This window comes from Lepidochelys kempii, chromosome 8, assembly GCF_965140285.1.
Source record: "Lepidochelys kempii isolate rLepKem1 chromosome 8, rLepKem1.hap1, whole genome shotgun sequence".
In the NCBI taxonomy this organism is placed as follows: domain Eukaryota; kingdom Metazoa; phylum Chordata; order Testudines; family Cheloniidae; genus Lepidochelys; species Lepidochelys kempii.
Window position 1 is genome coordinate 57,098,803 of NC_136387.1, and position 15,703 is coordinate 57,114,505.

General features: G+C 41.1%; 1 protein-coding gene across 2 annotated transcripts in view; it reads left to right on the forward strand.

The window, feature by feature from the left end:
- PLA2G4A (phospholipase A2 group IVA) overlaps positions 1–15,703 on the forward strand; it is a 137,849-nt gene that overhangs the window by 20,800 nt on the left and 101,346 nt on the right. For both annotated transcript variants that reach the window (XM_073356705.2, XM_073356706.2), the window contains exons 2-3: positions 7,969–8,127; positions 15,092–15,173. In XM_073356705.2, coding sequence (XP_073212806.1) covers positions 8,095–8,127; positions 15,092–15,173 — 115 coding nt within the window. In that variant the 5' untranslated portion in view covers positions 7,969–8,094. The remainder of the gene's footprint in view (positions 1–7,968; positions 8,128–15,091; positions 15,174–15,703) is intronic.

A 15,703-nucleotide genomic window follows, 5' to 3' on the forward strand; every position in this document is an offset into this window, starting at 1 on the left:
ACTTAAGACTGGATTCTGCCAGCTACACTCACACCGAATTGTACCTTATTTGTTTTCTGAGATCATTTTTGTCAGTGGGGCTAACTGCAGAGTAAGCTACAGCTCAACATGAATAAGGGTAGCATGATGTCCTTGGACGTCATGAAAGAAGCTGGACTTAGTGATTGAGCTTGAAGTCCTCACTTTTTATATAGGGTGGGCATTGGCAACTAGATGCAATTATAGTGTCATTTGTTATGTGGACCCTGTGAACTGGACTGAGTCCACAAAACGCATTTCACATAAATCCCCAAACAGTCATCAGATGACAAATTTTTACCTTCCGCTGACCTCAGCTGAATTTGAATTGGGAACCTAATGTTAAGAGGTGCATGACTTGGCAACAGTATATTTGATATGCAAATGACTATAGTGTTAAATAAATAATTGATCAGAAGACTGTTTTTCTGTTATCAAAATTATCAAACTAACCTATGATCCTTCAAGACAATATTCAATGTGACTAATAAAATAGGATCTAGTTTATTAATACCAATAAAATAGCAAAGAATTGAACACTAGATGAAATTCAGTAAGGACTAATGCAAAGTACTCCACTTAGGAAGGAGCCACCTGTTGCACACATACAAAATGGGAAATGACTGCCTAGGAAGGAGTACTGCGGAATGGGACTGGGGGGTCATAGTGGACCACAAGCTAAATATGAGTGAGCAATGTAGCACTATTGCGAAAAAAGAGAACATCATTCTGGGATGTGTTAGCAGGAGTGTTTTAAGCAAGACATGAGAAGTAATTCTTCCACTCTACTCTGTGCTGATTAGGCCTCAACTGAAGTATTGCGTCCAGTTCTGGGTGCCACATTTCAGGAAAGATGTGGACAAATTGGAGAAAGTCCAGAGAAGAGCAACAAAAACGATTAAAGGTCTAGAAAACATTACCTATGAGAGAAAATTGAAAAATTTGGGTTTGTTTAGTCTGGAAAAGAGAAGACTGAGAGGGAACATAATAACAGTTTTCAAGTACATAAAAGGTTGTTTCAAGGAGGAGGAAGAAAAATTGTTCTTAACCTCTGAGGGTAGGACAAGAAGCAACGGGCTTAAATTGCAGCAAGGGAGGTTTAGGTTGGCCATTAGGAAAAACTTCCTAACTGTCAGGGTGATTAAGCACTAGAATAAATTGCCTAGGGAAGTTGTGGAATTTCCATCATTGGAGATTTTTAAGAGCAGGTTAGACAAACACCTGTCAGGGATGGTCTTAGATAATACTTGATCCTGCCAGGAGAGCGGAAGACTGGATTAGATGACCTCTCAAGGTCCCTTCCAGTCCTATGATTCTAAGATTAATCAGTTTGCTAAACTTAATTAATTTAATTTCAAATCTAAGCACATATCCCTTCATGTACAGTGTCACACAGATGAATATAATTGAAATTGAATGATCATTCAAATACAGGAATTCACAGATTCAGTTTAGGTTGAGCTTAAAATTACTTTTCTCTAAAGTAGACTGTGCTGTAGTAACAACTTTAGATCATGGTTGTATTCCATCTACTGTTTCTTTTGGCAGCAGTCTCAAAAACAGAGGTTGTCTGAAATTTTGAGTCAGTGCTGTGCACTGAGGCAGGAATCTTGTGGGGAAAAATAGTATGTGATCATGTAATTAAAGTCTGAATCATAATGCATAATCACAGCAATGCTAAATTAAGGCTGCACAGGAAACCTTAATTCTGGCATTTCTTAACTTTTGAATGCTCAACTTTGCAACCTTAATTTATTTTTAACGGTCTCTCTCTCTCTCTCTGTGTAGTCTGTATAAAGCATCTTAGTGAGGTCTTAGTGAGAGTGAATGTCTTCAGCTATCCCTCGATGTGAGGATGATGTCTGCCAAGGAGGTTCGTTGGTGGGTTTTTAAGTGGCTGAGGAGCCCAATTTGTGCCCTACAGATTTTCCAACAGAAGTGACAGGTGTAATCTTGGAGACATAGTTGTTGGCTGGACTGTTGTGCCCTTTTTTCCCTCCTGTGTTGCTTCTCTGTCTCATGAGCACATCTGTTCTCCTCAAAGTGAGCTGTGGCCTGGTGTATGGTGTCGCACCACTGTGTTCTGTTCTGTGCTGAGTCCTCCCAGTGTGTTGGGTTGATGCCTCCCTTTTTAAGGTGTAATTTCAGTATGTCTTTGAAGTGCTTCCACTGCCCTCCGTGAGCTCTTCTCCCCTGACTTAACTGAGAGAAGAGTATTTGCGTTGGGAGGTGAATGTCAGGCATACGTACACAGTGGCCACCCTAGCAGAGTTGGTGTTTCATGACCTGCATTTCTATACTGCTGATATTGGCTGCAGCGAGAAGCTGATGTTAGTGCGTCAGTCTTCCCAGCAGATCCTGAGAATCCTCCTGAGGCAGTGCTGTTGGAACCACTCTAGCCGCTTGAGATGTCATCTATAGGTTACCTAGGTCTCACACCCATAGGGAAGGGTGGGGGATGACAACTGCCTTGTAAACCAAGATCTTGATACTTATTTGCAGATCCCTACCGTTGAAGACTTGTTTGAGTAGTCTTCCAAAGAGTGTGCTGGCATAGCAGATCCTGTATTCAATTTCTGTGTCAATGCTGCCTGTTTGGGAGAGGTGGCTGCCATGTTATGGAAAATGGTCCACATTTTCCAGGGGTTCTCCACTGATTATTTGTGGAATACAAACTGTAGTTTGTGCAGGTGAGGGCTGGTAGAGTACCTTGGTTTTCCCGATGTTAAGAGACAGACCAAGGCTGCGATAGGCATCTGCAAAAAGATGTAGGATACTTTGCAGGTTGGCCTCTGAGGGTGCAAGAATGATGCAGTCATCTGAATTCCAATTCTTGTGATCTTAGATTTTGTTTGGAGACATTTGATTGAGGAGTTCACCGTCCATATGATACTCAATCACGATTCCATCAGGGAGGCAGTCACAGATGAGAATCAGGATCACAGCACGGTAAATGGAGAAGAGTGTTCGAGCAGTAACACAGCCCTGCTTGACACTAGTGCGAATGATGAATGGTTCGGTCTCTGAGCTGTTGCGCAGAATGATGGCAGTCATCCCATCATGGATTAATCTGGTGATGGAAATGAATTTCTGTGGACAGCCAAACCTACACAGCATCTCCCATAGGGCATTATGATTGATAGTCAAATGCCTTGATTAGATTGATGAATGCCATGAACAGTTCCTGGTGTTGCTCTCTGCACTTCTCCTGAATCTGTCATGCCACAAAGATCATGTCAGTTGTGCCTTGGGATGGCCTGAAGCGACACTGTGATTCAAGGAGGAGTTCATCTGCAAGGGGGAGAAAGCGGTTTAGTAGGATCTGGGCAAGGATCTTCCCTGCAATGAGAGGAGGGCAATACCTCTGTAGTTCCTGCACAAAGATTTGTCCCCTTTCTTGAATATTGTAACAATGTTGTTATTCTTAAAGTCAGGTGGAATATCCTATATTTTCAGCACATGCACTGCGAATGGTATTTTTAAGTTGATCCCAGTGCTCTTGAATATCAGTGATATTAACAAGCAAGTCAGAGAGTTTCTCAGACAGGTATTGCTGGAACATCTCGCAGCTGGCTTGGTCCTGAAGTGCTTTGGTGTTATACTGATTTCTCTTAGTCTTTGGGTGTTTGCGATGTGGTGGCATAAACTGCAGATACATGACTGATCTTACTAATCGATGGTCTGTCCAACAGTGATCTATACCTCTCATGGCTTGAGTTATATGGACATCGGTGTAATCTCGAGCTTTGTCTGTAACATAGTCAAGGAGGTATGGGGGGAGGGATAGCTCAGTGATTTGAGCATTGGTCTGCTTAAACCCAGGGCTGTGAGTTCAATCCTTGAGGGGCCCATTTAGGGATCTGGGGCAAAAATTGGGGATTGGTCCTGCCTTGAGCAGGGGGTTGGACTAGATGACCTCCTGAGGTCCTTTCCAACCCTGATATTCTATGATTCTAGGTACCAGTGTTTGGACAGAGGATGTTTCCAGGTGGTCTTAAATTTGTTACTCTGCTTAAAGATGGTATTTGTGATGAGCAGGTCATGCTCCACACATTTGCTGAGGAGAAGAATACCATTGAGGTTTACATTATCCACCCCTTCTTTGCCTATTTTGCTGCTCCAGAGTTGAGAGTCCCATCTGACTCTGCCATTGAAATCTCCCAGGAAGATAAGTTTGTCTACCTTAAGTGTGGCTGTGAGGACTTCATCAAGAGTGTTATAAAACTGTTCCTTGTCTTCCTCATCATTAAGTGGTGGGGTCTAGGCACTGATGGCTGTGGCATATTGGTTGTTGGTGAGCTTGAGTCACAGTCATGAGATGCTCGTTGATCCACATGGGAAGCTCCCGTGAATGCATTTCTCTTCAGGTGGCTTTCCTTTCCAAAAGAAGGTGTAGCCTTCTCTTTTAAGTGGCCCTCATCAGCCCGGCGTGTCTCACTAAGAGCTGCAATGTCAATGTTGAGTCTTGCCCTTTCTTCTTTCTGGGCATTCACTGTGCTGAGAGTCCATAAGGGTGCGGACATTCCAGGTGGCAAAATTCATTGTCTTAAATCTCATGTTTCGGCCGCAGAGTTGAGTGATCCCACTGGATGCGGTCATCCAATCGCCAGAGTGTGAGACAGCCTGTATTTACAGCACCTTTTCTATCCCCCTCCCCATTCAGGGTGAGCAGAGGGGATCCTGAAAAGGCCTGCTCAGTCACAGTCGCTGCTCCTGAAATGTACTTCTGTCTCATTCAATCAGAAGATGACTGTCACGCGGCTGCTGCCTGCTTGTAGATTTGTGATTAAAAACTCCCAGAGATCACTGCTCCTGTCTTCACCGCCAGTTGTCCATCACTGCAGGGCTTTGTGCTGGTGTGAGCCCTTTGGCAGAAGTCTGCACGTGAAATCTTTTAATGTGGGGAAACCAGTGCACAGACAGGAGGAAAACCCTGACCCAGTGGCAAGGAGATTCAAGACAAACAGGGGTCTCCCTCCTGCTGCAGCCCTCATCCTCCTTCACAGCTGCAGAGTACTAAAAGGTCTTCCATATGCACCTGATCCACCATTGGGCAAGGATTAATTGGGCAAAGGATTAATCCACTGTGGTTAATCAGGAACTTTGCCTCAGACCTGCTTACCAAAGGGGACCCTACCATGTGTATGAAAGTTCCAGATGATGTAGGTCTTTAGCCCACACGAGCCTCTCCAGCACAACAAAGTTTTGGTCCATCAGAGAGGAAGAGTGGATGTATTGAGCATGTGAAAACAGCAATTTTTCAAAGGCTTATATCAGCCAAATTTGAGTGGATTTTCATGGGGACAGCAAAATGAACATCCCTGGGATAAAGGTGACTTCCTTCCAACCTTCAAATTCCTGCTCCAAAGCTTGAGGGCACTAGAGCTTTTCAAGGGAAAGGTTGCCACAAGTTTTGACCACGGGCGAAACTACATATTGTTTCCTAGCCTCGTTCTCGGAAATGACTGAACAGTTTTGGCAGATATTTTTTAAAACAAGTCAGCCTGGGACAGACACTCAGCTCAAAAAATTTCACCCTGAACAGTTAAAGTCTGGCCAAATTATAAATAATTGAAAACAGGGTCTTAGAATGGGAAGTGTAAGCCAACCTCAATAATAGACGGTGCTACCAGCTCCACCTTTAATATAGCTTTTCCTGTAGGCAAATGGGACGAGCTATACCAGTATAAGATACCTTTACACCATTACAACTTTGCCCATACTAAGGTTGGTACTGGTATGACTGTACTGGTAAAAATTACACCCTGAATCAACTTAGTAACTCCAGTATAACTTTCAAATGTAGACCAAGCTTTTGACTGAATTGTTATGGAGAGATTTTCAAAGGCATAAAAGACAGGTGCCTGGCTTTCATTGAAAGTCAGTGGGAGATGGGTGCCTGTGCCTGTGAAAATCTTCTCTTAAGTCTCAAACTTACAGCAGCTTCCTGGTTCCAGTTTCCTCACTTTAGTACAGTCTTTTTTGCTGACCCATGTTAACTCTTGGGTTGTTGGCTGTTGTCTCAGGAGGCCGCAAGTTCCCTGTTTTATAGCTCTTAAACTTCCTTTTGCTTACAGTTATTGAATATCCTTTATTTTATGCTCTTCCTGAGGAGCTTTGAAATTCTCAAAATTTCCTTAATAACTAATTTAGTGAGGCTTAATTTAAAAAGATAGTGGAGTGTTTTACTGCTCCTTTTTGGTAGGACCCAAGGGAAAAATAAACAGACTTGTAGACAGAAACACTGGGCCACATGTGTTGCTGACATAGGTGGGTGCTACTTCAGTTAAATTCTGCCCATTTGTGTGACAGTGACAAATTTGACTGACCTGAATGAAAAAATGATTTGAATGATCTTTCTACTACAGTTAATTTAGTCCATATTAAAATAAGGATATGAAAAGATGTATTTGTGCATTGGGGGTCTTAGAATTAAACCAAGTATGAATAGCTATTTCCTCTTAGTTATAGAGAGGGATCATTCTTTCCTCTCTCCTAGGGATTGAGCTGCCTCAGCATTAAAAATATGAATGAAATTTCATTAACCCCTGTCTTTCTGATTCAGATGGCCTTAATTTTTCACACAATGCATTGCAGAACTTGTTGCAACAAGTTATTGAGTTTAACAAGTATAAAGAGGGGATTTAACTTTTGTATAAACAACAAAAATGTCCAAAATTCTTACAGTAAGTATTAAAGTATGTACCAAGAGTTTTGGAAGGGAAATAAACTCTTATTCTTCAGGGCTTTTGGCAATCTCTAACTATGGCAATTCCTAAATTAATATTACAAGTGGCTTCTTTTTGTTTGACTCAGTGCTCGTGTATAAAGAATATTTTGGGGGGGGGGTGCAGGGAAGAGGGAGGGTTGTATGGCCTCAGTTGGCGTCCTATTGACTCGAGTAGAGCTCTGCACTAATTGCAATGAAAACAGGTGCTGCTAGTTCATAGTTAAAATGGAAATCTAGAAAGGAGCAATATTGTGCCAGCCAAGGTAGCTGCTGAATAGCTGCAGTAATCCATTAATTTTTGGTTATTAGATGTGGTTATATAAGACCGTGGGAATGTGTGATTTGAGCTGAAGTTTGCCAAAAGCAAAGGTGGTGGTAGAGACATTAAAATGGCCTGATGGGAACCACTTATTCCCTCCAAAGAGTTGCAGAATTCTTTGTACTGCAAGCATCCAATTGTCCTGCTGGCTACCTCCTAAACTAGCTCTTCAGCTCCGCCCCACGGCCTGCCTTTTCTGCCCCTGCCTCCCCAGGAGGCACGATGCTTCACAGAGCACTCAGAACCACCGGGGGAGTATGCATGCTTCACCATCTCTTTGAATGGCCAACTTTGCTCTGCCCTTTTTGGGGCAACTTGTACCTTTTAGTGTGCATGCAGGACACAGCCCTGGCATTTCCCCTTGTGCAGAGGAAAGGCCTGCATATGTCCTTTTCCCACGCACTCCTGTGCACCTGCCTAAGGCAAAAACTGGCTTCTAACAAGGAACCAAATGTACACACAGTAACTACCGAGAATTTGCATGAGAACATGAAGAAAACTGTTAGCTAAATGATTGAACTGTATCTTAAATAATATTTATAGCTAGTATATGTATATGAACGTACATAACTGATGCTTCTAATTGTACTGTACTGTTTCATTAATTTGTAAGGCTGCAAGAACATGAGAAACACTTTGATACATGACATGCTGGATAATTGCAGCTGAGCAAAGCATTCACTTGCATTAGGGTGGGTGAAATCACATGAGAAACATGGCTAATCAAGGTTATACTGGGTTGAAATGTTTATATCCTCAGCTTCTCTCAAACTTCAGGTCTTCATTAAAAGTCTGAAGTTTGGGAACCCTTTTCAACCTAGGTGGTTACTCTGCTATATTAGAAAGTATATTTTAGAAGGAAAACGTTATTTTTAACCATGGGTCATTGTTCATTATGCAGTGATGAAAGGAGCTGTGGTATTACAGTCCACTTTGGAACCACGTTGAAGTCTGTCCATTGTGAAATTGGATCCGTAAAGAACAAGATCTTTGATTGTGATACCTGCATATAAGATCTGAACCTAAAATGTCCTGTATAGATCCATTTCAACACATTACAGTAAGTACATTTGACTTTCCTATGCATGTTGTATTGTGCATCATCTGTTGCAACCAGTTACTATCAATAACCGTATAGTGTTAGTATCATCATCTCAATATAAGTTTGGGTGAATTAAGAATAGATTTAGGAGAATTTTATTTAAAATAAATTTGATAGATATTATTGATGTTTTTGTAAAATTTTCAAAAGTTCCCAAGGGTATGTCTACACTGCAGCTGGAGGTGAGCCTCACAGCCTGAGTAGACAGACTAGCACTAGCTTGGCTTAAACTAGCATGCTAAATAGAGCATCATGGACGTGACACCAGTGAAGGCTCGGGCTAGCTACCTGAGCTCAGGTGGCTAGCTGGAGCCTCTGCACCTAACTCACCTTTGAAAATAGAACTTATGCTCCTACGTCACACAGGCACTTTTCAAATATTACCCTTAGACACTAATTGTAAATTATCATAATTTCAATGATTTTTGGAGTCAAGACTCACAAACAGTTTAGTCATATGGTGCTTTGATAATTTGATAGTTATATTTCCTCCTATTAATATTCTCATGAATTGATTGTCAGATAGAATTGAGAACAGAAGAGTTCACCAATTTTCTACAGATGCAACACCAAATGTGTTTAACTTTCTCTTAAAAGTGATTTTTCTCGCAATCTTGACGGGCATGATAAATTGAAAATAATTTAACCTGAACCAAAGACTGCTGAAGTCAAGGGAAGGCCATTACTGAATCCTCCAATTTCACCAACAAACTTAGTCTATAAATAACTAAAACTTTGCACATTGAACAATGGAATCACAAATCCCATCTCAACTGGAATCAGTAACTAGCAGGATGTGTTCGTAAAATCACATATTGTTTGTAACTCTGTTTGGGAAACCTATTACAGCAGGAAAAGCAGTGTGTGTTCAGAGGTAGTTACTAATATACTTGTCATAACGTTGAACTTCTGAGTTTCTAAAATACAGTACATGTTTCCTTGAAATGATCTCTTATCAACTATGTGGTTTCTCCCCCTATAGTCACATCCTTTAAATGAGTCTGCAGCCAACGGATGTCAAGCACATGTTTTATTCGCGCTGAAGCTTTGTGAAGGCTGTTATGATGCCAGTCTCAGGTTGGCAGGCCGCATTATTTAATAGAGTTAAAATGGCCTGCCAACTCTGAAGATCGCTGTTTGTAATCGGATGGCTAGTATGTATGTGTATCGCTTCCCTCTCCTGGATGGAATGTTACACCAGCTAAAATATCTGTGATGCAGCTGTTTGAGATATTCGCAACAAAACAAAACGTGCCCAATTTAAAGTATCTGAGTAACTCCTTGAGGTCAGTGGGATTACTCATGTGCTTAAAATTAAGCACATGCTTTAGAACTTCATTGAATCAGGGCATTAGATTATATTTTATTTAGCTGCTCAGAGAAGTTTGGTAGGACTGCTGTCATGGGACAGAAATATAATGGGAAAGTGCAGTTTTTAAAACAAAATGTAGTTAAACTCCTCCTCTCCTGTTGAAGCATAGTTCATTGTCAATAAAAGTGTTAATAAGAGTTAAAATGAGACATCATTTTCATGAATTTTTGATTGAAATATGAAATTTCACAGAAAAGTTTAATCAAAATCCTGAACTTTGGGAGTAATCTTTTCCTAGTTTTTAAATGTTGTCCCTTTTCTTTTTCATGAAAGCCCCACATAAATAGAAGGGGAAATTGACTGAGTTGAGTTATTGAGTTTACAGGAAGACAGTGACACTCATTGCACTGTTAGAAGCACAGAAATTAGAGAAATCATTTTCCTCCCTAAAAAAAGAAAAGGAGGACTTGTGGTACCTTAGAGACTAACAAATTATTTGAGCATAAGCTTTTGTGAGCTACAGCTCACTTCATCGGATGGGGGGGGGTGGGGGAAACCTTTTGTAGTGATAATCAAGGTGGGCCATTTCCATCAGTTGACAAGAACGTCTGAGGAACTGCGGGGGGTGGGTGGGTGGGGGGGATAAACATGGGGAAATAGTTTTACTTTGTGTAATGACCCATCCACTCCCAGTCAACTGCTGGAAATAGCCCACCTTGATTCCCCCCACTCTCCTGCTAGTAATAGCTCACCTTATCTGATCACTCTCCTTACAGTGTGTATGGTAACACTCATTGTTTCATGTTCTCTGTGTGTATATAAATCTCCCCACTGTATTTTCCACTGAATGCATCCGATGAAGTGAGCTGTAGCTCACGAAAGCTTACGCTCAAATAAATTTGTCAGTTTCTAAGGTGCCACAAGTCCTCTTTTTCTTTTTGCGGATACAGACTAGCACGGCTGCTACTCTGAAACCTGTCATTTTTCTCCCTGTAACTTTCTCCAGTTATATTGATGTTTAGGTGTTGATTGAAAGAATAATAGGTAAAATATATACAGCCTTGAGTGTGGATTTTTTTACAGTGTCCCTTTGAAAGAAGGAAATATACTTTATTAAAGTTGTTTAAACAAAACAATCCCTTTCCTCCCTAGCCCAATTATCTGCTTAAATTTCCTATTTGGTACCAAGGAAGTAAAAATGTTGTTATACAATAGAATGCTTTGATGTATGTTTTGTGCATGGTTACATCTTGTCTTCAGATTAAATTATATGTCTCAGCATCCCCATGAGTGAATGGTATCAGGCACCTTTAAAAACAATATGAAACTTTTTGAATTTCTCATCAGGCACAGAAGATTCTTACTCAAAACCAGTTCACTTTACAGAACAGTTTGAGTGAAACTTGAGTGCGCTGTTCTGATTCCCAGGATAATGGTAGTAAAGTGCAATGTAATCAAACTCATTTTTTTTTTAAAGGGAATAGTGAATAATTGTCGCTTACTTGCCTCATATGTAAGAGAGAGAAAGTAAGTTAACTAAAGAGTTTTTATTGAGGACAGGAAGACATTAAAACAAGAGACAGAAAGGATAAGCTAAGAGTTGTAAGAAAGGGATAGGAGTGTGTGTGTGTGGAGAATGAGGTGCCAAGAGATGGCTGTGAGTGTACTCATGACAATTTTACACTTGTATGTACACAGTGTTAGCCGCACAAAAGTCTCTGTTACTCACACACTCAAGGGCACCCACCTTTACCCAGTTCCTAGGGCACAAGGCGTAACCCTCTTAATTTAGGCACCCTCACCCTTACCCAGTTCCTAGGGCTTCAGGTGAAAAGCACCTAACGTTACCCCTCCATGGGCTCCGGGCTCTACTCCTCTGTGGGCTCCAGGCTCTACTCCTCCATTGGCTCTGGGCAAACATCCTTTCCCTGTTGACTCAGAGCAGACACCCTTTCCCTGAGCTTAATCAGGGCTTAATCTTTTGTGGGTTTATGGGGTCTTTTACCAGTGAAAGAGCCGTACACAGTAATATACTACACAACCTCTATTTATTAGCAATCACCAAAACCAGAATTCACACGCTACACATACAGTGCTCACCACTCCCGATAAGACAGATGAACTTATCTTGATGGCCAATCAGGATCAGGTCCATCTGGGGGACTCCAGTTTCTGCACGGTGTCATTGGCAGAGTGTTGAGGTCTGGCAGCTTTGATCTTTGGGGCTGTGTCCTGGAGTTGGTTCCCAAATTAATTCCTTTTGGACCCCAGTTTATATAGTGAAATTTGAGCCCTGTTTAGCTGTACCTTAACCAATCATTATACTAAAATGTTTCTAACCAATCCTAACATAGTGTAACAAAAATTCTCTAACTAATCCTACCCCACCACGTTAATTAATTTATACCTATCAAAATTAATTATGTAACAGACAGAAACAAGTAAATAACCAGACAGAGACCATACAGCTAAACAATGGGAAGTGGGGACCGTAATGACAAAACAATAAAGAAATGAGGATTTCATAACCACAACTATTGATAAATGATTTCTTGATGGGTAGAATGCTATCAAACTAAGTTTTCTTTAGCCACCTTAAGATCTGTATCTTTATCTGGTGATAGTGGGTGCCATTAGGACGGGGTCTCCTTCTTAACAACCTTATATTACATTGTTTAAATGTAATTTAGATAGAATGTGAGGATATGACTTCCTGCTTTAGTTTATGATTGTTGTCTCTTCAAATATGGCTGCTATTGCTTAGCCAAAGAACAAGGTCTCAGACCTTACAACAGAGTGGACTGAGCCATCAGAAGGAGAATATTCCTGGCAGAAATTCCTGTGACTCATATAATCCATCCAGGTGGCCTGTATAATTGAGTGATTTCCTCCCTGCTTTTCCACTGGAGAGGTTCAGTTAGTTTTGCAGGAGAAAGAGGAATTGAGGTAAAATTGTCAAAAACCCCTAAGTAATTTAGGAGACTAAGTCCCATCTTCCAAAATGTCACTTTTGAACATGGGAATTAGGCTCCTAAATTACTTAATGGCTTTTGATAAGTTTATCCTCAGTGTCTAAGGCCCAGGTTTTTAGAGGTATTTAGAAGTTCTTTTGCTTGCTATTGCAAGGCCTAAATGACTTATATAGTTAAGTTCCATTTTCAGAAATGACTTAAGCACGTTGGAGACTCAGTCCCATTGACTTTCAATGTCCATCCTTCCTCTCTGCTTCTGGGTATTTGGTTCTCTAGAGTAATGGCCTCCAAAAAGACAAATGTCTCTAGCGGTGGAGATCTGTGGGTGGGTTTATGTATTGTGGGCTGCTGCTTTTAATTATAACCCTATCTATAAAAGAGCATCCATAAAGAAACACCACATTATAAAACAGATGTTGTTCAGCAGACCTGAGTCACTGTGGATGTAGAATATACTAATTAACTGGGTTATAAAGTATCATCAAGAAGCAAACAAAAACTGAGAGGCAGCAATGAAAGAAGATTTCCCTGCCCTTCCCCAACTATCTTGTAAAACTGCTCGATAAGCTGTAAATGTCAAAATGACAATGGGAAGTTACGTTTTTCTTTTTCTTTTAAGCCTTGGCACCTGGGAGGCAAAAAGCACTGGGCATGCTAAAACTTCTAGGGTATGTCTTCACTACAGAGTTAGCGTAAGCTTTTATGTGGGTGTTTCCCCAACCCTCTTTGCTCCCCCTCCCACACTCTGTTATCTGAGTTTGGCGTTATTTTCAATCTGGGCTCACTGGCACAGTCTGAGGTATGGGTTAGAACTTGGGTTCTGCTTTCACTTGGGCTGGTAACCTCACTTTGCAGTGAGGGCATTGGTTAAATCTTTCAAGTGCTGGTGGTCCTTCAATGCCCTCCCACGCTTCCCTGTGTGCCCAGAAAGACAGACAAGTTTTTCCACAGTGCATTGTCAAGAAATCATAGGGCAGCTCAGCTTATGGCAGCACAGAGAACTATGGGTTATGCCTCAAAAGTCCTAGTGAGACCCATGAAGGAGTGCAGCACTGGAGAGAACACAGTAATTTGGGGATGGCTTTGTGATGTGGCTTCTCGCACCCAGGCTAGGCTAACCTGGCTGATGAAACCTGGGTGCTGATCCCCTGGACTAACTCTGTCGTGAAGACCTATTCCTGGAGTCACTCTGAATGCGCTCTCATTTTGTTTTGTCATTGTGGTCTGGCTTCATACTGCTGACTGCTAGGAGGAGCCCACTGAGGCTACTGAGTTTTTGTCTGTTCTCCCTGACTCACAGTTACCGAGTTGTTCGCTAGTCAGATTTGCCACCTGAGAGTCACTGTCTTGAGAAACCAATGCAGAGAATTAATGATAGCGCTTACAGGGATTGTCATTTATCATAAGTTTGTATAGTACCTAGCACAATGGGGCCCAGCCTTATTGTGGTCTTTAAACACTACTTCCATATACATGGAAAATAACGAACGCTGTATATAGTGTTTCATCAGTAGCTCTCAATGCACCTCACAAAGGTGGCTATGTATCGTTACTCCTGTTTCCCAGATGGAAAGCTAAGTCACCGGCATATGTAAGTGATTTATATGAGGTCACACCGGAGTCTGTGACAGAGCCAGGAACAGAACTTAGGTCTCTCAACTCCCAGACTTGTGCTTTGTTGCCCATATATGTATCAGCTATAAATTATTTAGGTCGGGGCCATGCATTCTATGTTCTCTACATTGTCATACACAGTGATGATGCTCCTAAAATATGGAACAGGCTTTCAGCGCCACAGTGTGACAGGGATGGGCAAATTGGAGGGCTAGATGGATGAAATAAGAACAGACCTGAACCAGATTTTGAGGTTCAGCAAAATTCAGTTAAGCCTGTTGCTTTTTTCCTCCTATTTTCATGTCTCTAGACTTCCTGATTCCATTCAGACACTATGGCATTGGGAGTGCTGACATACCATGAAAGAGGTTTCTCTTGAAATGCTCAGGGTCTGATAGAAAACAGGAAGTCCCTGAGACTGCATGAGATTCTAACTTCTGGGAGCATAACTGATTTGGTGAACTTTTGTGTTCACTCTTCACTGTTACTCTACTAGGGTCTCTTTACACTCTGAATTTTGATACATGCTGGACATATACACTCTGTATGCATAACTATACGCATACAGTATACGCACAATATACATATATATTCAGCAACATTATTTAGGTATAATTGTATCATTTTTATTGTTGAAAGGGAGTTACAAGCACAAACTGAAATAAAATATCTTGCAAAATAGCTTTTCTCTTCTTGGTAAGCTGTCACTGACTAATTAAATGCCTCATAGCAGGTACCAAGCTTGGAGAGGAGGAGTGTTATACACTGAAACTAAAATTAAAAAAAAAAAGCGTGTGAGGGAAAACGTGTTGTGTAGGAGTGGCTGAGGGAACATCAGGCTACGTGTAATGCATTGTCTGAACTTTCAGTAAAGCTACAAGACATTAAAGGGTGCATTTCTCTTACATTTTGAATAGGGGATTTTCCTTTTTGTTGCTCCTTGGCAAATGAAAGCTATTTTGACAATTTATTTCTGTTTTTGGAGTTTTATTTCCTGTTTAACCACATGCCATTTCATTTCCAGGTGGAACACCAGTATTCACACAAATTAACTGTGACAGTATTGAAAGCCACAAATGTTACAAAAGGGGCTTTCGGTGATATGCGTGAGTATTACTGTTATTGATTCACCAATCTTCATTTCTCACCTATTCAGTTGTTTCTTCTCACAATGTGGGAGCATTCTAAGCTTGTCATGTATTAGCAGTACATGACATTGGTACTTTCTCTCTAGTTTTGCTAATGCCAAGGAATTGCTGTTTAAACATATTTACTTTGTCATTGTTCACTCATATTAGTTCACATGGCACTTTTGCCTCTTCTCCCACATTTGACCCCAAAAAAGATGAATGAGTGAGTTGTATGCTGCTAGCAGCACCTAGAATAAGTCAGTGGCTGAGCTGGAAGTGAGTTCTCAGTGTAAGGAAACCGGGGGTTGTCATGTCTTCAAAAGGTTGCGGTTTGGTGAAAGACTAAAAAAAAAAAAAAAAAAAGAGAGGGAGAGAAACCCAAAGCCCTGCTGATTCAGCACAGAGCCATAAAGCAACTTGCACTATGAAGAATTATATATGGCAACAGCGTTACTGCTACTTACTCTGTGCCTGTGTTTCTACAGACACAGTTGCAGAACAGGAAG